The sequence below is a fragment of the Cavia porcellus genome, unplaced genomic scaffold (assembly GCF_034190915.1).
Source record: "Cavia porcellus strain 051 isolate PalLab524CR breed Dunkin Hartley unplaced genomic scaffold, mCavPor4.1 scaffold_3, whole genome shotgun sequence".
In the NCBI taxonomy this organism is placed as follows: Eukaryota; Metazoa; Chordata; class Mammalia; order Rodentia; family Caviidae; genus Cavia; species Cavia porcellus.
The window spans coordinates 122,048,013-122,071,542 of NW_026947486.1; the positions used below are offsets into that span (position 1 = coordinate 122,048,013).

The following is a 23,530-nucleotide window of genomic DNA, read 5'->3' on the forward strand; positions in this document are numbered from 1 at the left end:
CATGCATATGGATTAGAATGTAGACCTATCTTTGGAGTTACAAGTTACTCTACTATATGAACATGAGGTTTGCAGATCCCCAAAGCTCCTGACAACTGCTAATGAAATTATGTAGAATGTCTATCAAACTGTTCAACCTTCTTTGTCATTCTCGCAGTGATTTTTATATGTTTTCTCTTTTTTAACTTTTGTATCTTTTCTCTTTCACCTACCCCCACTCCCAACCTTAAGGGAAGCTTGATAAGTTGTAACAGTTTTTAATCAGTATTCAAATACTTAACATTTTGCAGGACTCTCCATCCAAATTTATTGAATCAGCAACTGCATTTGCATTTAACAGTTGCAACATCACCAGTTTTTCTTGTCCATCATATTTCTTCTTCCTTGCACTCTTTATTATGATTTAGTATTTGTTTGAGGTATCAGATTTTCTTCAGAAGGGTTTGTGGCTAGTTATATATGCTAAGTCTTTTCCAGAATGAGTGTACTTTTTTGCTCTCCTGTTTGAACAGGGTTTTGACATACATAAATTTTAAGATTAAAAGAATTTTCCTTTGAAATTGTTTAAGTATTGCTACATTTCAGTGTATTTTGGTAAGTAATTGTGAAGTGATAAAGCAACTGAGAAATTAAATAAGATATACAGTTTTAAGGGCACAGTTCCCAAAACCACCTTCACTTCTGACACCAAGTGCAAATTTTGGGGTTCCCCATACCACCTTCAGGTTCAATAGCTCACTAGGAGGATTCACAGAATGCTAAGAACAGTGTTATACTTACTGTAATGGTTTATTATAGGCAGGAGATACAGATTAAGATCCATGTAAGAAAGAAATACAGTGGGTAGAGTTTGGAAAGTTACCAAATATGGTGATTCTGATCTCAAGGAGTCAGGACATAGTACTTTTCTTTTTTTTTTTTTTTTAATTTTTTTTTGTCTTTTTTTTCGGTACCAGGGATTGAACTCACGACTGCTTGCTTGCAAGGCAGGTGCTTATGCCGCTGAGCTAAATCCCCAGCCCCGACATAGTACTTTTCTGACATTGCTGTGTAACATCATGTGCAGCAGAAAAGCTTAATCAAACTACAGTGTTGCATTTTTACTTAATTTTAATTTCATAAGCATGATTGGCTTACAACCTAGTAGCTTGATCTTAGTTTCTAACTGCTCTATGTGTGACCCAGAGTTCCATAAATCACATGGTTGGTTTTTCTCAAGTGACTATCACTCTCCAAATCATATTGTCATTATCTATATAACTATTAGAAAAAAAATATAAAAAGTTCTGTTTATGATAGTATCAGAAAGATACTTAGAAATAAGTTTAACTAAATAGAGGGATCTGTGTAGTATACTGAAACTTATAAAGCATTTATTTAAGAAATTGAAGACACAAAAATGAAAAAAAAAATCCCATGTCTATGGATTAGAAGAATCATTACTGTTAAAATGATCTAAAGCAATATGCACATTTAGTTCAATCAGGATCAAAATTCTAATTCATATGAAACTGTAAAAAACCTTAAATATACAAAGTAATTTTGAAAAAGCAGAAAAATGTTGGAGGCGTCACATTAATCTCAGTAGTGACTTCAGATTTTGTCACAAAGCTATAGCAAGCAAACCAGTGTGTTTCTTCATAAAAAGAGACAGACTCCCCACAGTGAATGTAATCATTATGTACCCATAGATGTGTACTAATAAAAAATAAAGTTGACCAGTAAAAAAAAATCCTGTGAAATCCCTGTAACAGTAGAGGAAACAATAGACACAAATTAAAAAGAAGCATACACATTGGGATACAATATTTGTGAGCCATATATATCTAATGAGGGATTAGTGTTCAAAGTGTTTAAAGAGCTCATAAACTCAATAGCAGAATAAGAAAGCAGTTTAAAAATGCACAAAGGTCTTATTAAAGACATTTCTCTAAAGAAGATATACAGTTGGCTAATCAGTGTATTAAAATATGCTCAACCTCACTAAAAATCAGAAACACAAATCAAAAACACAATGAGATATTGCCTCAACCCAAAGAGGATGGCTATTAAAAAACCAAAGAGAATAAGTGTTGGAGAGGATATAGAGAAAAAGGCACCCTTGTACACTGTTGGTGGGAATGTGAATTGATACAGCCACTATGGAAAGCAAAATGGAGTGTATTTAAAAAGTTAAAATGAGAACCACCTTTTAATCCATCAATCCTTTCTCAAAGTGTATTATGTTCAAAGGAAATGAATACAGTACTCCAAGAGATATTCTTGCTCTTGTGTTCACTGCAAGATGATTTATAATAGCTAGTATATGAAAATAGTGTCAACATTTGTCAGTGGATGAATAGATAAATGGTCACACACACATACACATACAAACCAGTATACGTAGGCCAACTTTAAAGAAGATCTTGCTGTTTGCAGCAACATGGATAAACGTAGAGAACATTATACTAAGTGAAACATGCTGTTCACAGAAAGAAAAATACTGCTTGATCTCATTTGGAATGTTAAAAATTTGAGTACATAGAAGCAGAGCATAGTGCATCAAATCCCAGGGACCAGGAGGTGGGGAAAATGGGAAGATATTGGTTACTGTGTACAAACTTGGTGTTATAAGCTGAATAAATTCAGAGACTTAATGTATAATATGTTGACTATAGTTAGTAATAATGTATTAAATAGTGAAATATGCAATGAGAATAGATTTTAAGGATCCTCACTACACATATAGAAAGTAATTTTGAGGTGACCGTATTAGATTTTCATTGCTAGAACAAAATGCTTGACATACAGAAGTTAAAGCAGGAGAGGTTTTGGCTTGTTTCAGAAGCATCGTGGTAGCAGGGCATGTCATAGAAAAGCTGTCCATCACAACATGAAAGAGGGAATAGTGTAGGGGTGAGGTGGAGAGAGACAGAATGAATCTAAGAAATCTACCCTCCAAAGGCACGCTGCATCACCTCTAACTAGACCCCACCCCCTCTTAGCACATTCAGCCATGAACCCATCAATAAATTAATCCACCAATGATTATAGCACTCTCAGTATCCAATCTCCTATCAAAAGCTCCACTCCTGAATATGGTACTTCTGGGGGGACATTTTAGATCTAAACTATATAGTAATGGACATTTTGCTTAGCTTGATTGTGGTAATAAGTTTCCAATGTGTACATATATCAAACATCATTGTATACCTTTAGTATAATACACACATAATTTTAGTCATTTACATTCCAAAGCAAAAAAATAAAATGCATTAAACATTTGAGTTTCAAAATGTTCTAGGGTGATGGGAAGAAACTATGTTCCTTCTTTCTGTATTCTTTGTGTATACCGGGTATGTTCTGTCAATTGAAATGTTCAAGTCATTCCTGGTTTGGGAATATTTTCTTGTGCTTGTTCCTCAATTATTGATATTTGGCAGCATTTTCTCCTTCTGCAACATTAACAGGTGCCTAAATCAATACCAGAAACATAGTAAACATTGTTAAATATGGGTTGAATGTGTACTTGGACTCTAGATATGTTTGATCAGTGTCTTACATGTGTCTCCTTTCATAATTCATATTCAATATTTTGGTATGTTGTCAGAGAATTTTTTACTAATTGTTCCCATAGAAGCTGCTTTTGGCTATTTACTTTCTGCTATGTGTGTTTTTTTTAAACATTATGTCAGTTTATGAAAATGTATGTTTTGGAATATTGTATTATCTGATTTTTCCTTTTCATATCCTCTAACATTTTAAATCATCACAGTGACATTTTTTATGTGAAATGCTTGTTAGAAGTTTTTATTACTATCATTCTCTCCTTTCTTCATTAACTTTGTTCCAATAAGAGTTATTTGCTCTGATTATTTAGCTTTGATTCCTGTATAGGATCTTTTCATTTGTCTGAGTCAATTCCTATATTCCATTCAATGTGTATATTTACGGCTAGATTTAAGCGGTTTGGTATGCAGTGTATACCATTTCATGGTTAGTTCTGTGCTTCCTAGTGACATCCTGTACATTCTAAGAAACATTAAGTGAAATCCAAATAGTGGTGCCCTGTTTACTTAATGTACTATAGAGATTTTATGGAGAAGATGGATAAAAATGAATGCATTTTTTGAGACAGTGGATTTAAGAAGACAATTTGCTAAAATGTAACCCACATACAGAAAATTGTATAACTTGTAGTTTTACAAAGTAGCACACATGTGGAACCAACATCCAGATTAAGAATTAGAGAATGACTAGCACCCCAGAATTAGTGAAAGTTGATGTTTTGGGGGGATATTGCTTCAAATCATCCATGCCTTCAAATGCCAAGGATTAAACAAACAATTGCACTTTTTTTCCTAGTCTGTCACCTTCAAAACAACCAGCAGAAATCTTGCCCGAGCCATGTGTATGAAGAATATCAAGCTCACCATCATCATCATCATCGTATCAATTGTGAGTTTAGTTTTGTCCTTTTACTGTCTGATTTTATTTTGTAGTTTCTAAGAAATTAGATAGCATGATTCTTTCTCAGTGATTAACTCTGAAATGATGTATTCAAAACTCAATCTCAGAAAGTGACTTTCTTATTCTGTGGTGAAGTTATTATAAAATATTATCTCCACTTAAAACTTTTCTTCCTGGTTGAGAATTCTTATGTATTTTAACCTCACATAAATGTAGTTATGTACTAGTTATTATATATCTTGGAGGTGAGTCCTTGGTCTGTTGGTAAGGCTTATCTCATTTATTGGGCTCGGGTAATCCTCCTGTTTTAGCCTCCTAAGTGCTTGTACTCTAGGCACATACCACCATGTCTGGCTAATATAGTTATTTATAATACAGTTATTAGTTCTGTTTGTATGTAAGGAGTTTATTAGAGTTTAAATTACATATTTTAAAATATTAACATCTAATATGATAAATGTTGCTATTTATAATTCCTTTGAAATAGAATCTTTTGGAGTCCTTAGTGATATTTATGTAAAGAGAGACTGGGAGATTTGGCTCAGTCATAGAGCACTTGCCTAGCATATGTGAAATGTGGGTTTGATCCTTAGCAAAAGAACAACAACAACAAAAAAAACACTAAAAGGGATCCTGAATCAAAAATATGAGAACCACTGCTAAAGTTGTTGGATTTCACCTGGATTAGTTCATGTCTGAAAAAAACCTGCATTTTCTCTCCATATTTCAGTCATTTTCATAAGTCCAAAATTATCACTAAACAATACTTTCACTTCTCTATCTCTTTTTGAGGGTTCTGTATCTTAGGTAGTGGGACCTACCTAAGAGAAAAGAGTTCACTGCAGCAGTTTCTCTTTCTTAGCTCAGGGTCCTCAGTTGATACATTATAAGTTTCTAACCTTAGTGTCTTCCATAGTCTTTAGTCTGTAATTTTAGATTGATTTATGCAGCTGAATTGTTAAATTCAGATTATGTTTATCAATTATATATTACATGTAAAACACTGCTCTAAATGTAATATTAATCTTTCTAAAAAGTATTGGCACCTCACCTTAACAAATCCTTATAGTGGTAGCAAATACTCTAAATCAAGTTATTAACTTAAATATAACAAGTTACTATTTGAATATAACAAGGTAATATAACAAGGTAGATAATATTTTTAAATTATCATAATTTAAAATCATAATGCTAGAATTAAATAGCTAATAAATGTATGCTAGAACTAGTATTTTTGCACTGTCCCATTATCAGCTTTTCTTTGGTTCTGTAATCATTATTATTGTATGATTTTTCTAATGAACATTACTGAGCAACATTCATGCTGATAGTTGGTATAGGTAAAGTCTCTTCATGTATTCTTATTATAATTATAAAAAATCGTGTATATATAAAAATTAAAAATATGGTTAGTCGTAAAATGACACTTCAAGGAAATCATGGTTATTGTAATTTTTATGGTATGTTAATGTTGCATCAGTAAGAGTTGCTCATTTAGCTTTGATTATGCCTAGTTTTCTGTGAAAATCAAGTTTCTCCCTGATGTAAAAATTTAAGTAGATAAAAATTATATAAGAATAATTTTGATCCTACTCCTTTATTTGAAAATACTTCATTAGTTTGTTATATTAGTATTGGACTGCTGCTGTAATAGCACCAGAAGTGTTGAAGTATTTCTTTCATAGGGCTTTATTTTCATATATATTCTTTTCATTGTATAATATATATTTATATATTAGGAACATGATAAATTCAAGAAAATAAAATTGTCTTTTCTTTTTATAGGTATTCATCTATATCATTGTATCCTCTCTCTGTGGTGGATTTACATGGCCAAGCTGTGTAAAAAAATAAAGAAAAAGTTGTCATTAACCAAGGATAAAAGAGACAAAGGAATTAAAAATAATCCATGTGACTCAAGCCTTTCTCTACTCAGAAAATTGTCTGCCAGTCTCTTCAACCCTCTTTTTCACCTTTTCTTATTTCAATCTTGTTCTATGCCTTCAAGATTTATCTTTGTTCCTATCAGCCAGTTTATTCCACTGTACTTCATATTGAACCATTCATTATATCAGTAGCCTTGAAATGGCTTTTGTTTGGTTGGTTGGTTTGTTAACTACTATCATCTACTTTGAGTACCATCTTTGGTTTCAATTGCACAAAGCTGTTGCCAAATTGGAAACCACCAGTCTTAAAAGCTGTCTACTAAAATTATATAATCTTTGTATGTGCACACAAATACACATGTGTATTCAAGGAACAGATAGAATTGCTATTATCTCATCTTAATGTCTTCTGTTAGTGAAGTTTTAGGTGCTTCAAAACTATTTAAATGGAGAATATTGTTATTTTGGGAATTGTAATTAAATTGTTGGTGCTGCTTATTTCCAGGAGCCCAAACAGGTAAAGTACTAAAAATTTTTATTTCAATCTGATGGGGAATATTTTCTTATCCTATTAGAAGCACAGAATATCATCCTTTGCCTCCTAGTATTCATTTTGGGGAATAAATCTCAGTGCACTGATCATCAACAATATTTTCTTTCCTTATCAAATGATTTGAGAAGATGATGGTTTAACTATTGTTGAAGATTGTGGTTTTTTAGCATAATCCATTTTGTTCTGTGGATATTTAGGGCAATTGTATTAAAGAATGTGTAATGGAAAGGATAGGAGGCAAACACCTTTGAATCACCAAAGAAAAAGGAGGAAACCACAATGGATGTGCTAACATTTTAGCTGTACAAAGGGAGATTGTGTGGGAATTTTTTTTTTCCATTCTGGGAAAAGCCCAAACTGAGTATAGTTGGCAGTCAACTCCAGAGTTTGGATTTGACTCCTATGGAATAATAGTTTGAGCATCCTTTTATTGTTTAATAAATTGTTCACCTAATTGTGAAGTTTTTATGAATCTGAGAGAATGTGTAGAATCAATATAAAAGGTTAACATTAATTTTACTGCATTGCAAGAAAATTGGACTGTAATCATACTGCTTCAGAATTTATCTAGTAGTTGTGTCTGAAAGAAAGACATTTGCTGCCCTAGAATAATTGCATATATTTATCAACAAATGCAATGAAATGGATGTTTTCTTCCTTTCTCAACTAGCCCATGGAATTTAGCCACCTGTTTAGCTGCATCATGTGCCTTTAATATTATATGTGTCCGGTAATCTGGCTTATGGTATTCATTCTTCCAACTAAACCATTTACCTGATGCTACTTGATTCAGATTTGACATATACTTTTGGCCCACTGAAATTTTCCTTGCTTATTGTGCATAACCCAAATTTTTTACCTATTGTCTTTATCAACACCATGCATTTTAATATCAGCATTTCCTATTGAAAAATCATTCGATAAAAATATTTGACATCATAAATAATAATTTCCAAATATTTTTATTCCAAAGAAAAAGGCTTAAACTTTATTTCCCTTTCTTATACATACTTGATTTATATTGAAATGCATGTTTTAAGGATTAATTACTTAACTGTTCTTTGGCCTGTTTATGTATAAGAATGCTTTTAAAACACATGTCATTGTAAATGATGCACAAACTTAAGACATTAATAAAATTTAAGTGTAATATAGTAAGTTCTTTGTTTTAGAAATTGTTCCTGGAGTTTATGTTCTTTATATTGTATACAGCAAGAAAGTTACTTACACTGAAAATTAAGAAGTGTTATGTAAATCATTTCTGTAAAGATGTATAGTTGTATTGTCAGGTATATAGAAATTATTTAAAAACAAAATACAAAAATTACTAAAAAAAAAAAAAAGTAGAGCATACTGAAAACAGCAGAAGATCATAAAACGTCCCCACAGCCTGTACCACTATCATCCTTAGCCCATGATTTAAGAATATAGACAAAACAAAAAACAATTGAGATATCTCCATTCGGAGTGACACAATTTTTGCATCCCAAATTGAATGACTAACCCTAAAACCTCTCCAACTAAAATCTTGGTTAGGGTTAGGGTTAGGGTTAGGGGTTGGGGTTAGGGTTAGGGTTAGTGTTAGGGTTAGGGGTTAGGGTTAGGGTTAGAGGGTTAGGATTAGGGTTTAGGCTTAGGGTTTAGGTTTAGGGTTTAGAGTTACGGTTAGGGTTAGGGTTAGGGTTAGGGTTAGGGTTAGGGTTAGGGTTAGGGTTAGGGTTAGGGTTAGGGTTAGGGTTAGACAGGGTTAGGGTCAGGGTTAGGGTTAGGGTTAGGGTTAGGGTTAGGGTTAGGGTTAGGGTTAGGGTTAGGGATTAGGGTTAGGGTTAGGGTTAGGGTTAGGGTTAGGGTTAGGGTTAGGGTTAGGGTTAGGGATTAGGGTTAGGGTTAGGGTTAGGGTTAGGGTTAGGGTTAGGGTTAGGGTTAGGGTTAGGGTTAGGGTTAGGGTTAGGGTTAGGGTTAGGGTTAGGGTTAGGGTTAGACAGGGTTAGGGTTAGGGTTAGGGTTAGGGTTAGGGTTAGGGTTAGGGTTAGGGTTAGGGTTAGGGTTAGGGTTAGGGTTAGGGTTAGGGTTAGGGTTAGACAGGGTTAGGGTTAGGGTTAGGGTTAGGGTTAGGGTTAGGGTTAGGGTTAGGGTTAGGGTTAGACAGGGTTAGGGTTAGGGTTAGGGTTAGGGTTAGGGTTAGGGTTAGGGTTAGGGTTAGGGTTAGACAGGGTTAGGGTTAGGGTTAGGGTTAGGGTTAGGGTTAGGGTTAGACAGGGTTAGGGTTAGGGTTAGGGTTAGGGTTAGGGTTAGGGTTAGGGTTAGGGTTAGGGTTAGGGTTAGGGTTAGGGTTAGGGTTAGGGTTAGGGTTAGGGTTAGGGTTAGGGTTAGCAGGGTTAGGGTTAGGGTTAGGGTTAGGGTTAGGGTTAGGGTTAGGGTTAGGGTTAGGGTTAGGGTTAGGGTTAGGGTTAGGGTTAGGGTTAGGGTTAGGGTTAGGGTTAGGGTTAGGGTTAGGGTTAGGGTTAGGGTTAGGGTTAGGGTTAGGGTTAGGGTTAGGGTTAGGGTTAGGGTTAGGGTTAGGGTTAGGGTTAGGGTTAGGGTTAGGGTTAGGGTTAGGGTTAGGGTTAGGGTTAGGGTTAGGGTTAGGGTTAGGGTTAGGGTTAGGGTTAGGGTTAGGGTTAGGGTTAGGGTTAGGGTTAGGGTTAGGGTTAGGGTTAGGGTTAGGGTTAGGGTTAGGGTTAGGGTTAGGGTTAGGGTTAGGGTTAGGGTTAGGGTTAGGGTTAGGGTTAGGGTTAGGGTTAGGGTTAGGGTTAGGGTTAGGGTTAGGGTTAGGGTTAGGGTTAGGGTTAGGGTTAGGGTTAGGGTTAGGGTTAGGGTTAGGGTTAGGGTTAGGGTTAGGGTTAGGGTTAGGGTTAGGGTTAGGGTTAGGGTTAGGGTTAGGGTTAGGGTTAGGGTTAGGGTTAGGGTTAGGGTTAGGGTTAGGGTTAGGGTTAGGGTTAGGGTTAGGGTTAGGGTTAGGGTTAGGGTTAGGGTTAGGGTTAGGGTTAGGGTTAGGGTTAGGGTTAGGGTTAGGGTTAGGGTTAGGGTTAGGGTTAGGGTTAGGGTTAGGGTTAGGGTTAGGGTTAGGGTTAGGGTTAGGGTTAGGGTTAGGGTTAGGGTTAGGGTTAGGGTTAGGGTTAGGGTTAGGGTTAGGGTTAGGGTTAGGGTTAGGGTTAGGGTTAGGGTTAGGGTTAGGGTTAGGGTTAGGGTTAGGGTTAGGGTTAGGGTTAGGGTTAGGGTTAGGGTTAGGGTTAGGGTTAGGGTTAGGGTTAGGGTTAGGGTTAGGGTTAGGGTTAGGGTTAGGGTTAGGGTTAGGGTTAGGGTTAGGGTTAGGGTTAGGGTTAGGGTTAGGGTTAGGGTTAGGGTTAGGGTTAGGGTTAGGGTTAGGGTTAGGGTTAGGGTTAGGGTTAGGGTTAGGGTTAGGGTTAGGGTTAGGGTTAGGGTTAGGGTTAGGGTTAGGGTTAGGGTTAGGGTTAGGGTTAGGGTTAGGGTTAGGGTTAGGGTTAGGGTTAGGGTTAGGGTTAGGGTTAGGGTTAGGGTTAGGGTTAGGGTTAGGGTTAGGGTTAGGGTTAGGGTTAGGGTTAGGGTTAGGGTTAGGGTTAGGGTTAGGGTTAGGGTTAGGGTTAGGGTTAGGGTTAGGGTTAGGGTTAGGGTTAGGGTTAGGGTTAGGGTTAGGGTTAGGGTTAGGGTTAGGGTTAGGGTTAGGGTTAGGGTTAGGGTTAGGGTTAGGGTTAGGGTTAGGGTTAGGGTTAGGGTTAGGGTTAGGGTTAGGGTTAGGGTTAGGGTTAGGGTTAGGGTTAGGGTTAGGGTTAGGGTTAGGGTTAGGGTTAGGGTTAGGGTTAGGGTTAGGGTTAGGGTTAGGGTTAGGGTTAGGGTTAGGGTTAGGGTTAGGGTTAGGGTTAGGGTTAGGGTTAGGGTTAGGGTTAGGGTTAGGGTTAGGGTTAGGGTTAGGGTTAGGGTTAGGGTTAGGGTTAGGGTTAGGGTTAGGGTTAGGGTTAGGGTTAGGGTTAGGGTTAGGGTTAGGGTTAGGGTTAGGGTTAGGGTTAGGGTTAGGGTTAGGGTTAGGGTTAGGGTTAGGGTTAGGGTTAGGGTTAGGGTTAGGGTTAGGGTTAGGGTTAGGGTTAGGGTTAGGGTTAGGGTTAGGGTTAGGGTTAGGGTTAGGGTTAGGGTTAGGGTTAGGGTTAGGGTTAGGGTTAGGGTTAGGGTTAGGGTTAGGGTTAGGGTTAGGGTTAGGGTTAGGGTTAGGGTTAGGGTTAGGGTTAGGGTTAGGGTTAGGGTTAGGGTTAGGGTTAGGGTTAGGGTTAGGGTTAGGGTTAGGGTTAGGGTTAGGGTTAGGGTTAGGGTTAGGGTTAGGGTTAGGGTTAGGGTTAGGGTTAGGGTTAGGGTTAGGGTTAGGGTTAGGGTTAGGGTTAGGGTTAGGGTTAGGGTTAGGGTTAGGGTTAGGGTTAGGGTTAGGGTTAGGGTTAGGGTTAGGGTTAGGGTTAGGGTTAGGGTTAGGGTTAGGGTTAGGGTTAGGGTTAGGGTTAGGGTTAGGGTTAGGGTTAGGGTTAGGGTTAGGGTTAGGGTTAGGGTTAGGGTTAGGGTTAGGGTTAGGGTTAGGGTTAGGGTTAGGGTTAGGGTTAGGGTTAGGGTTAGGGTTAGGGTTAGGGTTAGGGTTAAGGGTTAGGGTTAGGGTTAGGGTTAGGGTTAGGGTTAGGGTTAGTATAAATAAAAAGCATAGTAAAAAATAATAGGAAAGAAGCAGATAGATTTTTTTGCAAAGGAAAGGGGACCAAGATACAGACAGAGAAGAAAAGAAGGAGCTGAAAAATAATTAAAATGTGTTATGTAGCTGGGTATGATGGCACACTCCTGTAATCCCAGCACTCAGGAGGCTGAGGCAGTAGAATGTTTGCAGGTTCGAGACCAGTCTGGACTACAAAGTGAGCACAAGCCCAGCCTGAACTGCATAGCAAAACCCTGCCCCAAAACACACACACACACACACACACAAATGTGCTATGTACCATGCTGTTTTTATTATAGCAGCCTTGTAGTATAATTTCAGGTCAGGGATTAGGATTCCTCTTGCCTTGTATCTGTTGCCTAGGATTGCCTTTGCTATTCTAGGTCTCTTCTAGTTCCTGATGAATTTTTAAAATGTTTTTTTCTAGATCTGTGAGGTGGTATTTATACAGTAAAGTACTACTCAGACATAAAGGTTGATAACTTGAGGCTTTTATAGGTAAGAGGATACAACTAGAAACCGTGTTCATAAGTGAAATAAGTCAAACTCATATACAAACTCTGTATTGTCTTGCTACTGTAAGAAACTAAAATTAAGTAAGATCTAAAAAATTACAATAGATAATAGTGAAAGAGAAAGAAATTACTCAAAGGAAAGTCATGTTGTTTGATCAGTCTTGCATGCCTGTAACTGGTAACCTGAGCAACTATTTTGAAGATAATAAAATGCAATATACTAACCATTGTTAAATTCCTATATTGTTTTGAAATCCTGTATCAGTATTGTGTTGTTGTTATTGTCCTTTGATTGTTGTTATTTTTCTTTGTTCACTTGATTGCTTTTTGTTTTTTCTATGTTCTTTTTTTCTCTTTTAAAAAAAGGATAGGCGGGCGTGGTGGCTCATGCCTATAATCCCAGCATTTGGGAGGCTGAGGCAGGAGTACAGTTGCAAGCTCAGCCTGGGCTACAAAGTGAGCTCAAGGCCAGCCTGAATTGCATAGTGATACCTTGTCTCAAAAAGCCAGAAAAAAAAGATGTGTTATGTATGTGTACCAGCTCCCCATTACAAATGTAATCATTATGTACTACAAACATGAACTAATCAAAATCAAAACCAAAAAAGGAGAAAAAAAATACATACTCTCTGTTGTGCCCTTTGCTGTCTCCAAAATTAACTCCCCTTAAGAAGGATTCTTTATCTCCCTAGCCAAGTTTTAATTAAAGATATTAAGACATAGTATTCAGAAAGTTTTTAAAAATATATAAAATATTTAATGTTGAAAATCTTTTCATGGGCTTGTTTGACCATCAGTACATCTTATTTGGAGAAATTATTCTAGTCTGTAGCCTATTGTAATACTTTTTTAGTTGTTATTGCAATGTAGGTATATTTATAATATAATTAAATATTAGCCCCTTACATATATATGCTTTTAGCAAATATTTCATATAAGTCTCTGGGTTGTATTTTCATTCTCATTATAGTACCATGTGGTATACAAAAGTTTTAAAATTTGATGTCCATTTTATCTATTTTTTCTTTGAATCTCTGTACTTCCAGGGTTATATCTAAGAAACCATTGTCAGATTCATGTCATAAAGCTTTCCCCTGTTGTCTTTTAAGTGTCTTGTAGTTTTAGGTCTTTTTTTCCATTTTCAGTTAAATTTTGTTTATGATATACTGTAAATGTAAAACTTCATTCTTTTGCATGTGATTTAACTAATGTCATTTAAGAAACAGTTTATTGCAGTTCTATATATTAGAAAAATATTTCAAAGGTAAAATTAAAATATGAAAGTTCTATTTACAATAGTACTTGAAAAATTAAAATTCTTAGGAATAAACTTAAGAAGATAAAGAGCTGGTATGCTAAAAGCTGTAAAACATTGTTAAAATAAATCTTTGATTAACATTTATGCAAGAGAAAGAAAGGAGAATGCTATTTGCAGATGACATAGTCATATATATATATATATATATATATATCCTAAAGATCCCACTAAACACTGGCAGAAGTAATTTAAAAATTCAATAAAGTTATATGACATAAAAATCAATATACAAATATCAGCATGTCTGTGCTAAAAATGAATTATCTGGAATAGAGATCAAGAAATCAACTTTATTTGCAGTAGCTATAAAAACATAAAATACCTAAGAATAAATGTAACCAAAATGGTGAAAGATGTCTGAAATGAAGATTTTAGAACTTTTTTTTAAAAAACCAAAGACAAAAAAATGTAGAAAAACATCCCAGGTTCATGCTCTGGAAAAAAAATCAATATTGTTACAGTGCCCATACTACCCATAATAGATTCACTACAGTCCCTTTCAAAGTACTGGTGTCGGTGCCCACATGCACACCAGCCACCATTCCCTTCCCACTGCTGCTAGCCAGTGCAGCTGAGGAAAGCAGCAGTCAACCCAACAGCAGTGTACCCAATGACCACTATCGGATACTCATAGCCAGCACTGGCCAGGAGAACCAAACATTCATATTTTGGAGAAATTGTAGCCAATGCAGGAAGTGCCTGGGATCCTATTACCTGGTTATCCCAAAGAACTCAGGAAAATGTCAAGAAGAAGAAGCAAAAGCCAGTCTCTGGCCTCTAACCCATGCACAGCAAGTTCGAGAGATGTAAACATGGAAGAGATTGGGAGGTGCACACCCAAAGTTTCTGAAGTAATGGTAACTGAAGTAAAGAAACAATTTCATGAGGCTATAAAAGAAATTAGAACAGAAATACTATTTCATGTGAAAGAAGAAATGAAAAAATGAAATAATTGCTAAGCATCTCTAAAGACAGAGAAAAAATTAGAGGAACACAGGAAAATGAAGAAAACCTTGAGTCAACAATATAAGAGAGATTTAGAATGCATGAAACAGATTGAAAGAGATATCCAGGAAGTTAAAAACTATTGAAAGCTGGCAAAACCACTCAAAAGAAACTGAAGATACACTTTCAGACCTTGAAGACAGGTCTGCAGCTAGCCATCATGAAAAGAAAGATCTCATAAACAAAACAAGGAACCAGGAAATAACAACTCAAGGGCTGCAAGATGATGCAAACAAAAATAATTGAAGAATAATAGGTGTCAGCAAAAAAGCAGGGGGTCAAAACAAATGACATAAACAATCTATTTACAGAAGTAATAGCAGGAAACTTCCCAAGCATGGGAAAAGATATGACATACAGATTAAGTGAAGCATATAGAATTCGAACTAGCCATAACCAAAATAAATCTACACCCAGACATATAGTAAGCAGGATCCCAGAAATTCAGTAGAACATAACATTAAAAACTGATAGAGCAAAGAAACAGATTATCTATAAAGCAAGACCCATCAGAATCACAGCAGATTTCTCAACACAAACCATCAAATCAAGAAGATCTTAGAGTGAAGTATTCAAGTCCTGAAAGAAAATAACTTCCAACCCAGATTGATGTACCCTGCAAAACTATCTTTCAAAATTAATGCAGAAACAAAATACTTCCATGACAAAGAACAACTGAAAGTACTCATGACTACCAAACCAACCCTTCAAAGAATAGTGAAGGACATTCTAGAGAGAGATAAAAATTACCATGGTTCCAGAAACAGTGGCAGAGAGAGATCACCAAGCAGGGTAGCCAATTGACTGGAGGGGGAAAGTATGCAAGCCAATGGCAGTAAAATATTATGGCAGAGATGAGCCAGTGCATGTTGGCCATAACCATTAATGTAGATGCTCTCCTTTCACCAGACACAGGCAGAGTGGATCAGGGGATAAGATCCATCAATATGCTTTATACAAGAAACACATTTAACTTGAAAGAAAATCCATAGACTGAAAGGAAAAAAAGAGAACAATGCTCCGTGTGACAGGAAATCAGAAATAAGTAGAAATAGCTTGCCCATCAACTACTAAATACATAAGAAAAATATGGTGCTTTTATACAACAGAAAGCTACTCAGCTATAAAAAAAAAAAGATAACCTCAAGGCTCTTGTAGGTAAATGGATACAACTTGAGATCATGCTTATGGGTGAAATGGTTCAGTCACGTGGCTGAACATCATGTTGTCTGCCTATTTAAAAAAAACTAAAGGTGTTAGTGGGATCCAAAATGCACAATAGATATTGTGAAAATGAAAGGGGAGGCAATGTCTAAAAGAGAAGGCAGTGGCCGTTTTTAATCTATTATCATGTTTTGAAACCCTGTATTATTTTCATTGTTCTTTTTAGCTTGGTTTTATTCTGTTTTTTTTTTATGATTTTATCATATTTGATGGCATAGGCAGCTATTTCAAAGATAAAAAATAATGGTAGCCATTATTGATTTCCTGTTATCTTGTTTCAATGCTTCATAATGCTTTCAATGTTTTGTTTTGTTTTGATTGATTTAATTCTATTTTGTTTTGATTGATTTTATTATGTCTGATGGTATAGGCAGCTACTTTGAAGATAATAAGAGGCATTACGGTAGCCATTGTTTTCCTATTATCATGTTTTGAAGTCCTGTATTGCTTTCATTGTTTTGTTTTGATTGGTTTTGTTCCATTCTGTTTTGTTTGATTTTATTATGTCTGATAGTATGGGCAGTTATTTTTAAGATAACATGAGGCATGTTGGTAGCCAGTATTGATTTCCTTTTGTCTTGTTTTGTAATCATGTATCATATTCATTGTTTTATTTTGATTGACTCTATCCTGTTTTATTTCACTTGGTTTTATTTGCCTCAATATAAATAAGTAAATTAAAAACCCAAGTACCAGTGTCATTATTCACACTACAAAAATAGGAGTCATTATCTACCTGACTTCAAACATGCTACATTGCTGTAGTAATTTTAAAAGCTTGGCATTTACATAAACAGAGCAGTGGAACAGAGACTATGCTGTAAAATACTAGGGAATAAACTTGAAAGAGCTTGTATACTAACAACTATAAAACACTGCCAGATGAATTCCTAACTTAGGAATTAGGCAAGAAAAAGAAAAGAACTCCAAGTTGAAATCATGTGTGTGAAATCCCTTTCTACCTTCCTTCCAAAAGGACATTTTTGGTTGCATTTAGGGACCCCCTGAATAATCTAGGAAACTCCTTATCTGACAATTCCTGATATAGTCACATGTGTCAGGACCCTTTGTCCAAGTAATGTGACATGCATATGGATTAGAATGTAGACCTATCTTTGGAGTTACAAGTTACTCTACTATATGAACATGAGGTTTGCAGATCCCCAAAGCTCCTGACAACTGCTAATGAAATTATGTAGAATGTCTATCAAACTGTTCAACCTTCTTTGTCATTCTCGCAGTGATTTTTATATGTTTTCTCTTTTTTAACTTTTGTATCTTTTCTCTTTCACCTACCCCCACTCCCAACCTTAAGGGAAGCTTGATAAGTTGTAACAGTTTTTAATCAGTATTCAAATACTTAACATTTTGCAGGACTCTCCATCCAAATTTATTGAATCAGCAACTGCATTTGCATTTAACAGTTGCAACATCACCAGTTTTTCTTGTCCATCATATTTCTTCTTCCTTGCACTCTTTATTATGATTTAGTATTTGTTTGAGGTATCAGATTTTCTTCAGAAGGGTTTGTGGCTAGTTATATATGCTAAGTCTTTTCCAGAATGAGTGTACTTTTTTGCTCTCCTGTTTGAACAGGGTTTTGACATACATAAATTTTAAGATTAAAAGAATTTTCCTTTGAAATTGTTTAAGTATTGCTACATTTCAGTGTATTTTGGTAAGTAATTGTGAAGTGATAAAGCAACTGAGAAATTAAATAAGATATACAGTTTTAAGGGCACAGTTCCCAAAACCACCTTCACTTCTGACACCAAGTGCAAATTTTGGGGTTCCCCATACCACCTTCAGGTTCAATAGCTCACTAGGAGGATTCACAGAATGCTAAGAACAGTGTTATACTTACTGTAATGGTTTATTATAGGCAGGAGATACAGATTAAGATCCATGTAAGAAAGAAATACAGTGGGTAGAGTTTGGAAAGTTACCAAATATGGTGATTCTGATCTCAAGGAGTCAGGACATAGTACTTTTCTTTTTTTTTTTTTTTAATTTTTTTTTGTCTTTTTTTTCGGTACCAGGGATTGAACTCACGACTGCTTGCTTGCAAGGCAGGTGCTTATGCCGCTGAGCTAAATCCCCAGCCCCGACATAGTACTTTTCTGACATTGCTGTGTAACATCATGTGCAGCAGAAAAGCTTAATCAAACTACAGTGTTGCATTTTTACTTAATTTTAATTTCATAAGCATGATTGGCTTACAACCTAGTAGCTTGATCTTAGTTTCTAACTGCTCTATGTGTGACCCAGAGTTCCATAAATCACATGGTTGGTTTTTCTTCAAGTGACTATCACTCTCCAAATCATATTGTCATTATCTATATAACTATTAGAAAAAAAATATAAAAAGTTCTGTTTATGATAGTATCAGAAAGATACTTAGAAATAAGTTTAACTAAATAGAGGGATCTGTGTAGTATACTGAAACTTATAAAGCATTTATTTAAGAAATTGAAGACACAAAAATGAAAAAAAAAATCCCATGTCTATGGATTAGAAGAATCATTACTGTTAAAATGATCTAAAGCAATATGCACATTTAGTTCAATCAGGATCAAAATTCTAATTCATATGAAACTGTAAAAAACCTTAAATATACAAAGTAATTTTGAAAAAGCAGAAAAATGTTGGAGGCGTCACATTAATCTCAGTAGTGACTTCAGATTTTGTCACAAAGCTATAGCAAGCAAACCAGTGTGTTTCTTCATAAAAAGAGACAGACTCCCCACAGTGAATGTAATCATTATGTACCCATAGATGTGTACTAATAAAAAATAAAGTTGACCAGTAAAAAAAAATCCTGTGAAATCCCTGTAACAGTAGAGGAAACAATAGACACAAATTAAAAAGAAGCATACACATTGGGATACAATATTTGTGAGCCATATATATCTAATGAGGGATTAGTGTTCAAAGTGTTTAAAGAGCTCATAAACTCAATAGCAGAATAAGAAAGCAGTTTAAAAATGCACAAAGGTCTTATTAAAGACATTTCTCTAAAGAAGATATACAGTTGGCTAATCAGTGTATTAAAATATGCTCAACCTCACTAAAAATCAGAAACACAAATCAAAAACACAATGAGATATTGCCTCAACCCAAAGAGGATGGCTATTAAAAAACCAAAGAGAATAAGTGTTGGAGAGGATATAGAGAAAAAGGCACCCTTGTACACTGTTGGTGGGAATGTGAATTGATACAGCCACTATGGAAAGCAAAATGGAGTGTATTTAAAAAGTTAAAATGAGAACCACCTTTTAATCCATCAATCCTTTCTCAAAGTGTATTATGTTCAAAGGAAATGAATACAGTACTCCAAGAGATATTCTTGCTCTTGTGTTCACTGCAAGATGATTTATAATAGCTAGTATATGAAAATAGTGTCAACATTTGTCAGTGGATGAATAGATAAATGGTCACACACACATACACATACAAACCAGTATACGTAGGCCAACTTTAAAGAAGATCTTGCTGTTTGCAGCAACATGGATAAACGTAGAGAACATTATACTAAGTGAAACATGCTGTTCACAGAAAGAAAAATACTGCTTGATCTCATTTGGAATGTTAAAAATTTGAGTACATAGAAGCAGAGCATAGTGCATCAAATCCCAGGGACCAGGAGGTGGGGAAAATGGGAAGATATTGGTTACTGTGTACAAACTTGGTGTTATAAGCTGAATAAATTCAGAGACTTAATGTATAATATGTTGACTATAGTTAGTAATAATGTATTAAATAGTGAAATATGCAATGAGAATAGATTTTAAGGATCCTCACTACACATATAGAAAGTAATTTTGAGGTGACCGTATTAGATTTTCATTGCTAGAACAAAATGCTTGACATACAGAAGTTAAAGCAGGAGAGGTTTTGGCTTGTTTCAGAAGCATCGTGGTAGCAGGGCATGTCATAGAAAAGCTGTCCATCACAACATGAAAGAGGGAATAGTGTAGGGGTGAGGTGGAGAGAGACAGAATGAATCTAAGAAATCTACCCTCCAAAGGCACGCTGCATCACCTCTAACTAGACCCCACCCCCTCTTAGCACATTCAGCCATGAACCCATCAATAAATTAATCCACCAATGATTATAGCACTCTCAGTATCCAATCTCCTATCAAAAGCTCCACTCCTGAATATGGTACTTCTGGGGGGACATTTTAGATCTAAACTATATAGTAATGGACATTTTGCTTAGCTTGATTGTGGTAATAAGTTTCCAATGTGTACATATATCAAACATCATTGTATACCTTTAGTATAATACACACATAATTTTAGTCATTTACATTCCAAAGCAAAAAAATAAAATGCATTAAACATTTGAGTTTCAAAATGTTCTAGGGTGATGGGAAGAAACTATGTTCCTTCTTTCTGTATTCTTTGTGTATACCGGGTATGTTCTGTCAATTGAAATGTTCAAGTCATTCCTGGTTTGGGAATATTTTCTTGTGCTTGTTCCTCAATTATTGATATTTGGCAGCATTTTCTCCTTCTGCAACATTAACAGGTGCCTAAATCAATACCAGAAACATAGTAAACATTGTTAAATATGGGTTGAATGTGTACTTGGACTCTAGATATGTTTGATCAGTGTCTTACATGTGTCTCCTTTCATAATTCATATTCAATATTTTGGTATGTTGTCAGAGAATTTTTTACTAATTGTTCCCATAGAAGCTGCTTTTGGCTATTTACTTTCTGCTATGTGTGTTTTTTTTAAACATTATGTCAGTTTATGAAAATGTATGTTTTGGAATATTGTATTATCTGATTTTTCCTTTTCATATCCTCTAACATTTTAAATCATCACAGTGACATTTTTTATGTGAAATGCTTGTTAGAAGTTTTTATTACTATCATTCTCTCCTTTCTTCATTAACTTTGTTCCAATAAGAGTTATTTGCTCTGATTATTTAGCTTTGATTCCTGTATAGGATCTTTTCATTTGTCTGAGTCAATTCCTATATTCCATTCAATGTGTATATTTACGGCTAGATTTAAGCGGTTTGGTATGCAGTGTATACCATTTCATGGTTAGTTCTGTGCTTCCTAGTGACATCCTGTACATTCTAAGAAACATTAAGTGAAATCCAAATAGTGGTGCCCTGTTTACTTAATGTACTATAGAGATTTTATGGAGAAGATGGATAAAAATGAATGCATTTTTTGAGACAGTGGATTTAAGAAGACAATTTGCTAAAATGTAACCCACATACAGAAAATTGTATAACTTGTAGTTTTACAAAGTAGCACACATGTGGAACCAACATCCAGATTAAGAATTAGAGAATGACTAGCACCCCAGAATTAGTGAAAGTTGATGTTTTGGGGGGATATTGCTTCAAATCATCCATGCCTTCAAATGCCAAGGATTAAACAAACAATTGCACTTTTTTTCCTAGTCTGTCACCTTCAAAACAACCAGCAGAAATCTTGCCCGAGCCATGTGTATGAAGAATATCAAGCTCACCATCATCATCATCATCGTATCAATTGTGAGTTTAGTTTTGTCCTTTTACTGTCTGATTTTATTTTGTAGTTTCTAAGAAATTAGATAGCATGATTCTTTCTCAGTGATTAACTCTGAAATGATGTATTCAAAACTCAATCTCAGAAAGTGACTTTCTTATTCTGTGGTGAAGTTATTATAAAATATTATCTCCACTTAAAACTTTTCTTCCTGGTTGAGAATTCTTATGTATTTTAACCTCACATAAATGTAGTTATGTACTAGTTATTATATATCTTGGAGGTGAGTCCTTGGTCTGTTGGTAAGGCTTATCTCATTTATTGGGCTCGGGTAATCCTCCTGTTTTAGCCTCCTAAGTGCTTGTACTCTAGGCACATACCACCATGTCTGGCTAATATAGTTATTTATAATACAGTTATTAGTTCTGTTTGTATGTAAGGAGTTTATTAGAGTTTAAATTACATATTTTAAAATATTAACATCTAATATGATAAATGTTGCTATTTATAATTCCTTTGAAATAGAATCTTTTGGAGTCCTTAGTGATATTTATGTAAAGAGAGACTGGGAGATTTGGCTCAGTCATAGAGCACTTGCCTAGCATATGTGAAATGTGGGTTTGATCCTTAGCAAAAGAACAACAACAACAAAAAAAACACTAAAAGGGATCCTGAATCAAAAATATGAGAACCACTGCTAAAGTTGTTGGATTTCACCTGGATTAGTTCATGTCTGAAAAAAACCTGCATTTTCTCTCCATATTTCAGTCATTTTCATAAGTCCAAAATTATCACTAAACAATACTTTCACTTCTCTATCTCTTTTTGAGGGTTCTGTATCTTAGGTAGTGGGACCTACCTAAGAGAAAAGAGTTCACTGCAGCAGTTTCTCTTTCTTAGCTCAGGGTCCTCAGTTGATACATTATAAGTTTCTAACCTTAGTGTCTTCCATAGTCTTTAGTCTGTAATTTTAGATTGATTTATGCAGCTGAATTGTTAAATTCAGATTATGTTTATCAATTATATATTACATGTAAAACACTGCTCTAAATGTAATATTAATCTTTCTAAAAAGTATTGGCACCTCACCTTAACAAATCCTTATAGTGGTAGCAAATACTCTAAATCAAGTTATTAACTTAAATATAACAAGTTACTATTTGAATATAACAAGGTAATATAACAAGGTAGATAATATTTTTAAATTATCATAATTTAAAATCATAATGCTAGAATTAAATAGCTAATAAATGTATGCTAGAACTAGTATTTTTGCACTGTCCCATTATCAGCTTTTCTTTGGTTCTGTAATCATTATTATTGTATGATTTTTCTAATGAACATTACTGAGCAACATTCATGCTGATAGTTGGTATAGGTAAAGTCTCTTCATGTATTCTTATTATAATTATAAAAAATCGTGTATATATAAAAATTAAAAATATGGTTAGTCGTAAAATGACACTTCAAGGAAATCATGGTTATTGTAATTTTTATGGTATGTTAATGTTGCATCAGTAAGAGTTGCTCATTTAGCTTTGATTATGCCTAGTTTTCTGTGAAAATCAAGTTTCTCCCTGATGTAAAAATTTAAGTAGATAAAAATTATATAAGAATAATTTTGATCCTACTCCTTTATTTGAAAATACTTCATTAGTTTGTTATATTAGTATTGGACTGCTGCTGTAATAGCACCAGAAGTGTTGAAGTATTTCTTTCATAGGGCTTTATTTTCATATATATTCTTTTCATTGTATAATATATATTTATATATTAGGAACATGATAAATTCAAGAAAATAAAATTGTCTTTTCTTTTTATAGGTATTCATCTATATCATTGTATCCTCTCTCTGTGGTGGATTTACATGGCCAAGCTGTGTAAAAAAATAAAGAAAAAGTTGTCATTAACCAAGGATAAAAGAGACAAAGGAATTAAAAATAATCCATGTGACTCAAGCCTTTCTCTACTCAGAAAATTGTCTGCCAGTCTCTTCAACCCTCTTTTTCACCTTTTCTTATTTCAATCTTGTTCTATGCCTTCAAGATTTATCTTTGTTCCTATCAGCCAGTTTATTCCACTGTACTTCATATTGAACCATTCATTATATCAGTAGCCTTGAAATGGCTTTTGTTTGGTTGGTTGGTTTGTTAACTACTATCATCTACTTTGAGTACCATCTTTGGTTTCAATTGCACAAAGCTGTTGCCAAATTGGAAACCACCAGTCTTAAAAGCTGTCTACTAAAATTATATAATCTTTGTATGTGCACACAAATACACATGTGTATTCAAGGAACAGATAGAATTGCTATTATCTCATCTTAATGTCTTCTGTT

General features: G+C 34.9%; 1 protein-coding gene and 1 long non-coding RNA gene across 3 annotated transcripts in view; both read left to right on the plus strand.

The window, feature by feature from the left end:
- Positions 1-8,046, plus strand: part of Vamp7 (vesicle associated membrane protein 7) — a 50,305-nt gene extending 42,259 nt beyond the window's left edge. The window contains exons 6-7 of one of the 2 annotated variants that reach the window (XM_023560408.2): positions 4,345-4,437; positions 6,235-8,046. In XM_023560408.2, the coding sequence (XP_023416176.2) occupies positions 4,345-4,437; positions 6,235-6,527 (386 nt within the window). In that variant the 3' untranslated portion in view covers positions 6,528-8,046. The remainder of the gene's footprint in view (positions 1-4,344; positions 4,438-6,234) is intronic. The other variant, XM_013141158.3, reaches the window with a different exon arrangement.
- Positions 8,047-16,456: 8,410 nt separating this feature from the next.
- LOC134475521 (uncharacterized) lies at positions 16,457-23,320 on the plus strand. Its single transcript, XR_010046702.1, has 2 exons — positions 16,457-21,218; positions 23,016-23,320. It is a non-coding gene; the product is annotated as an uncharacterized LOC134475521 (long non-coding RNA).
- Positions 23,321-23,530: the final 210 nt, after the last annotated feature.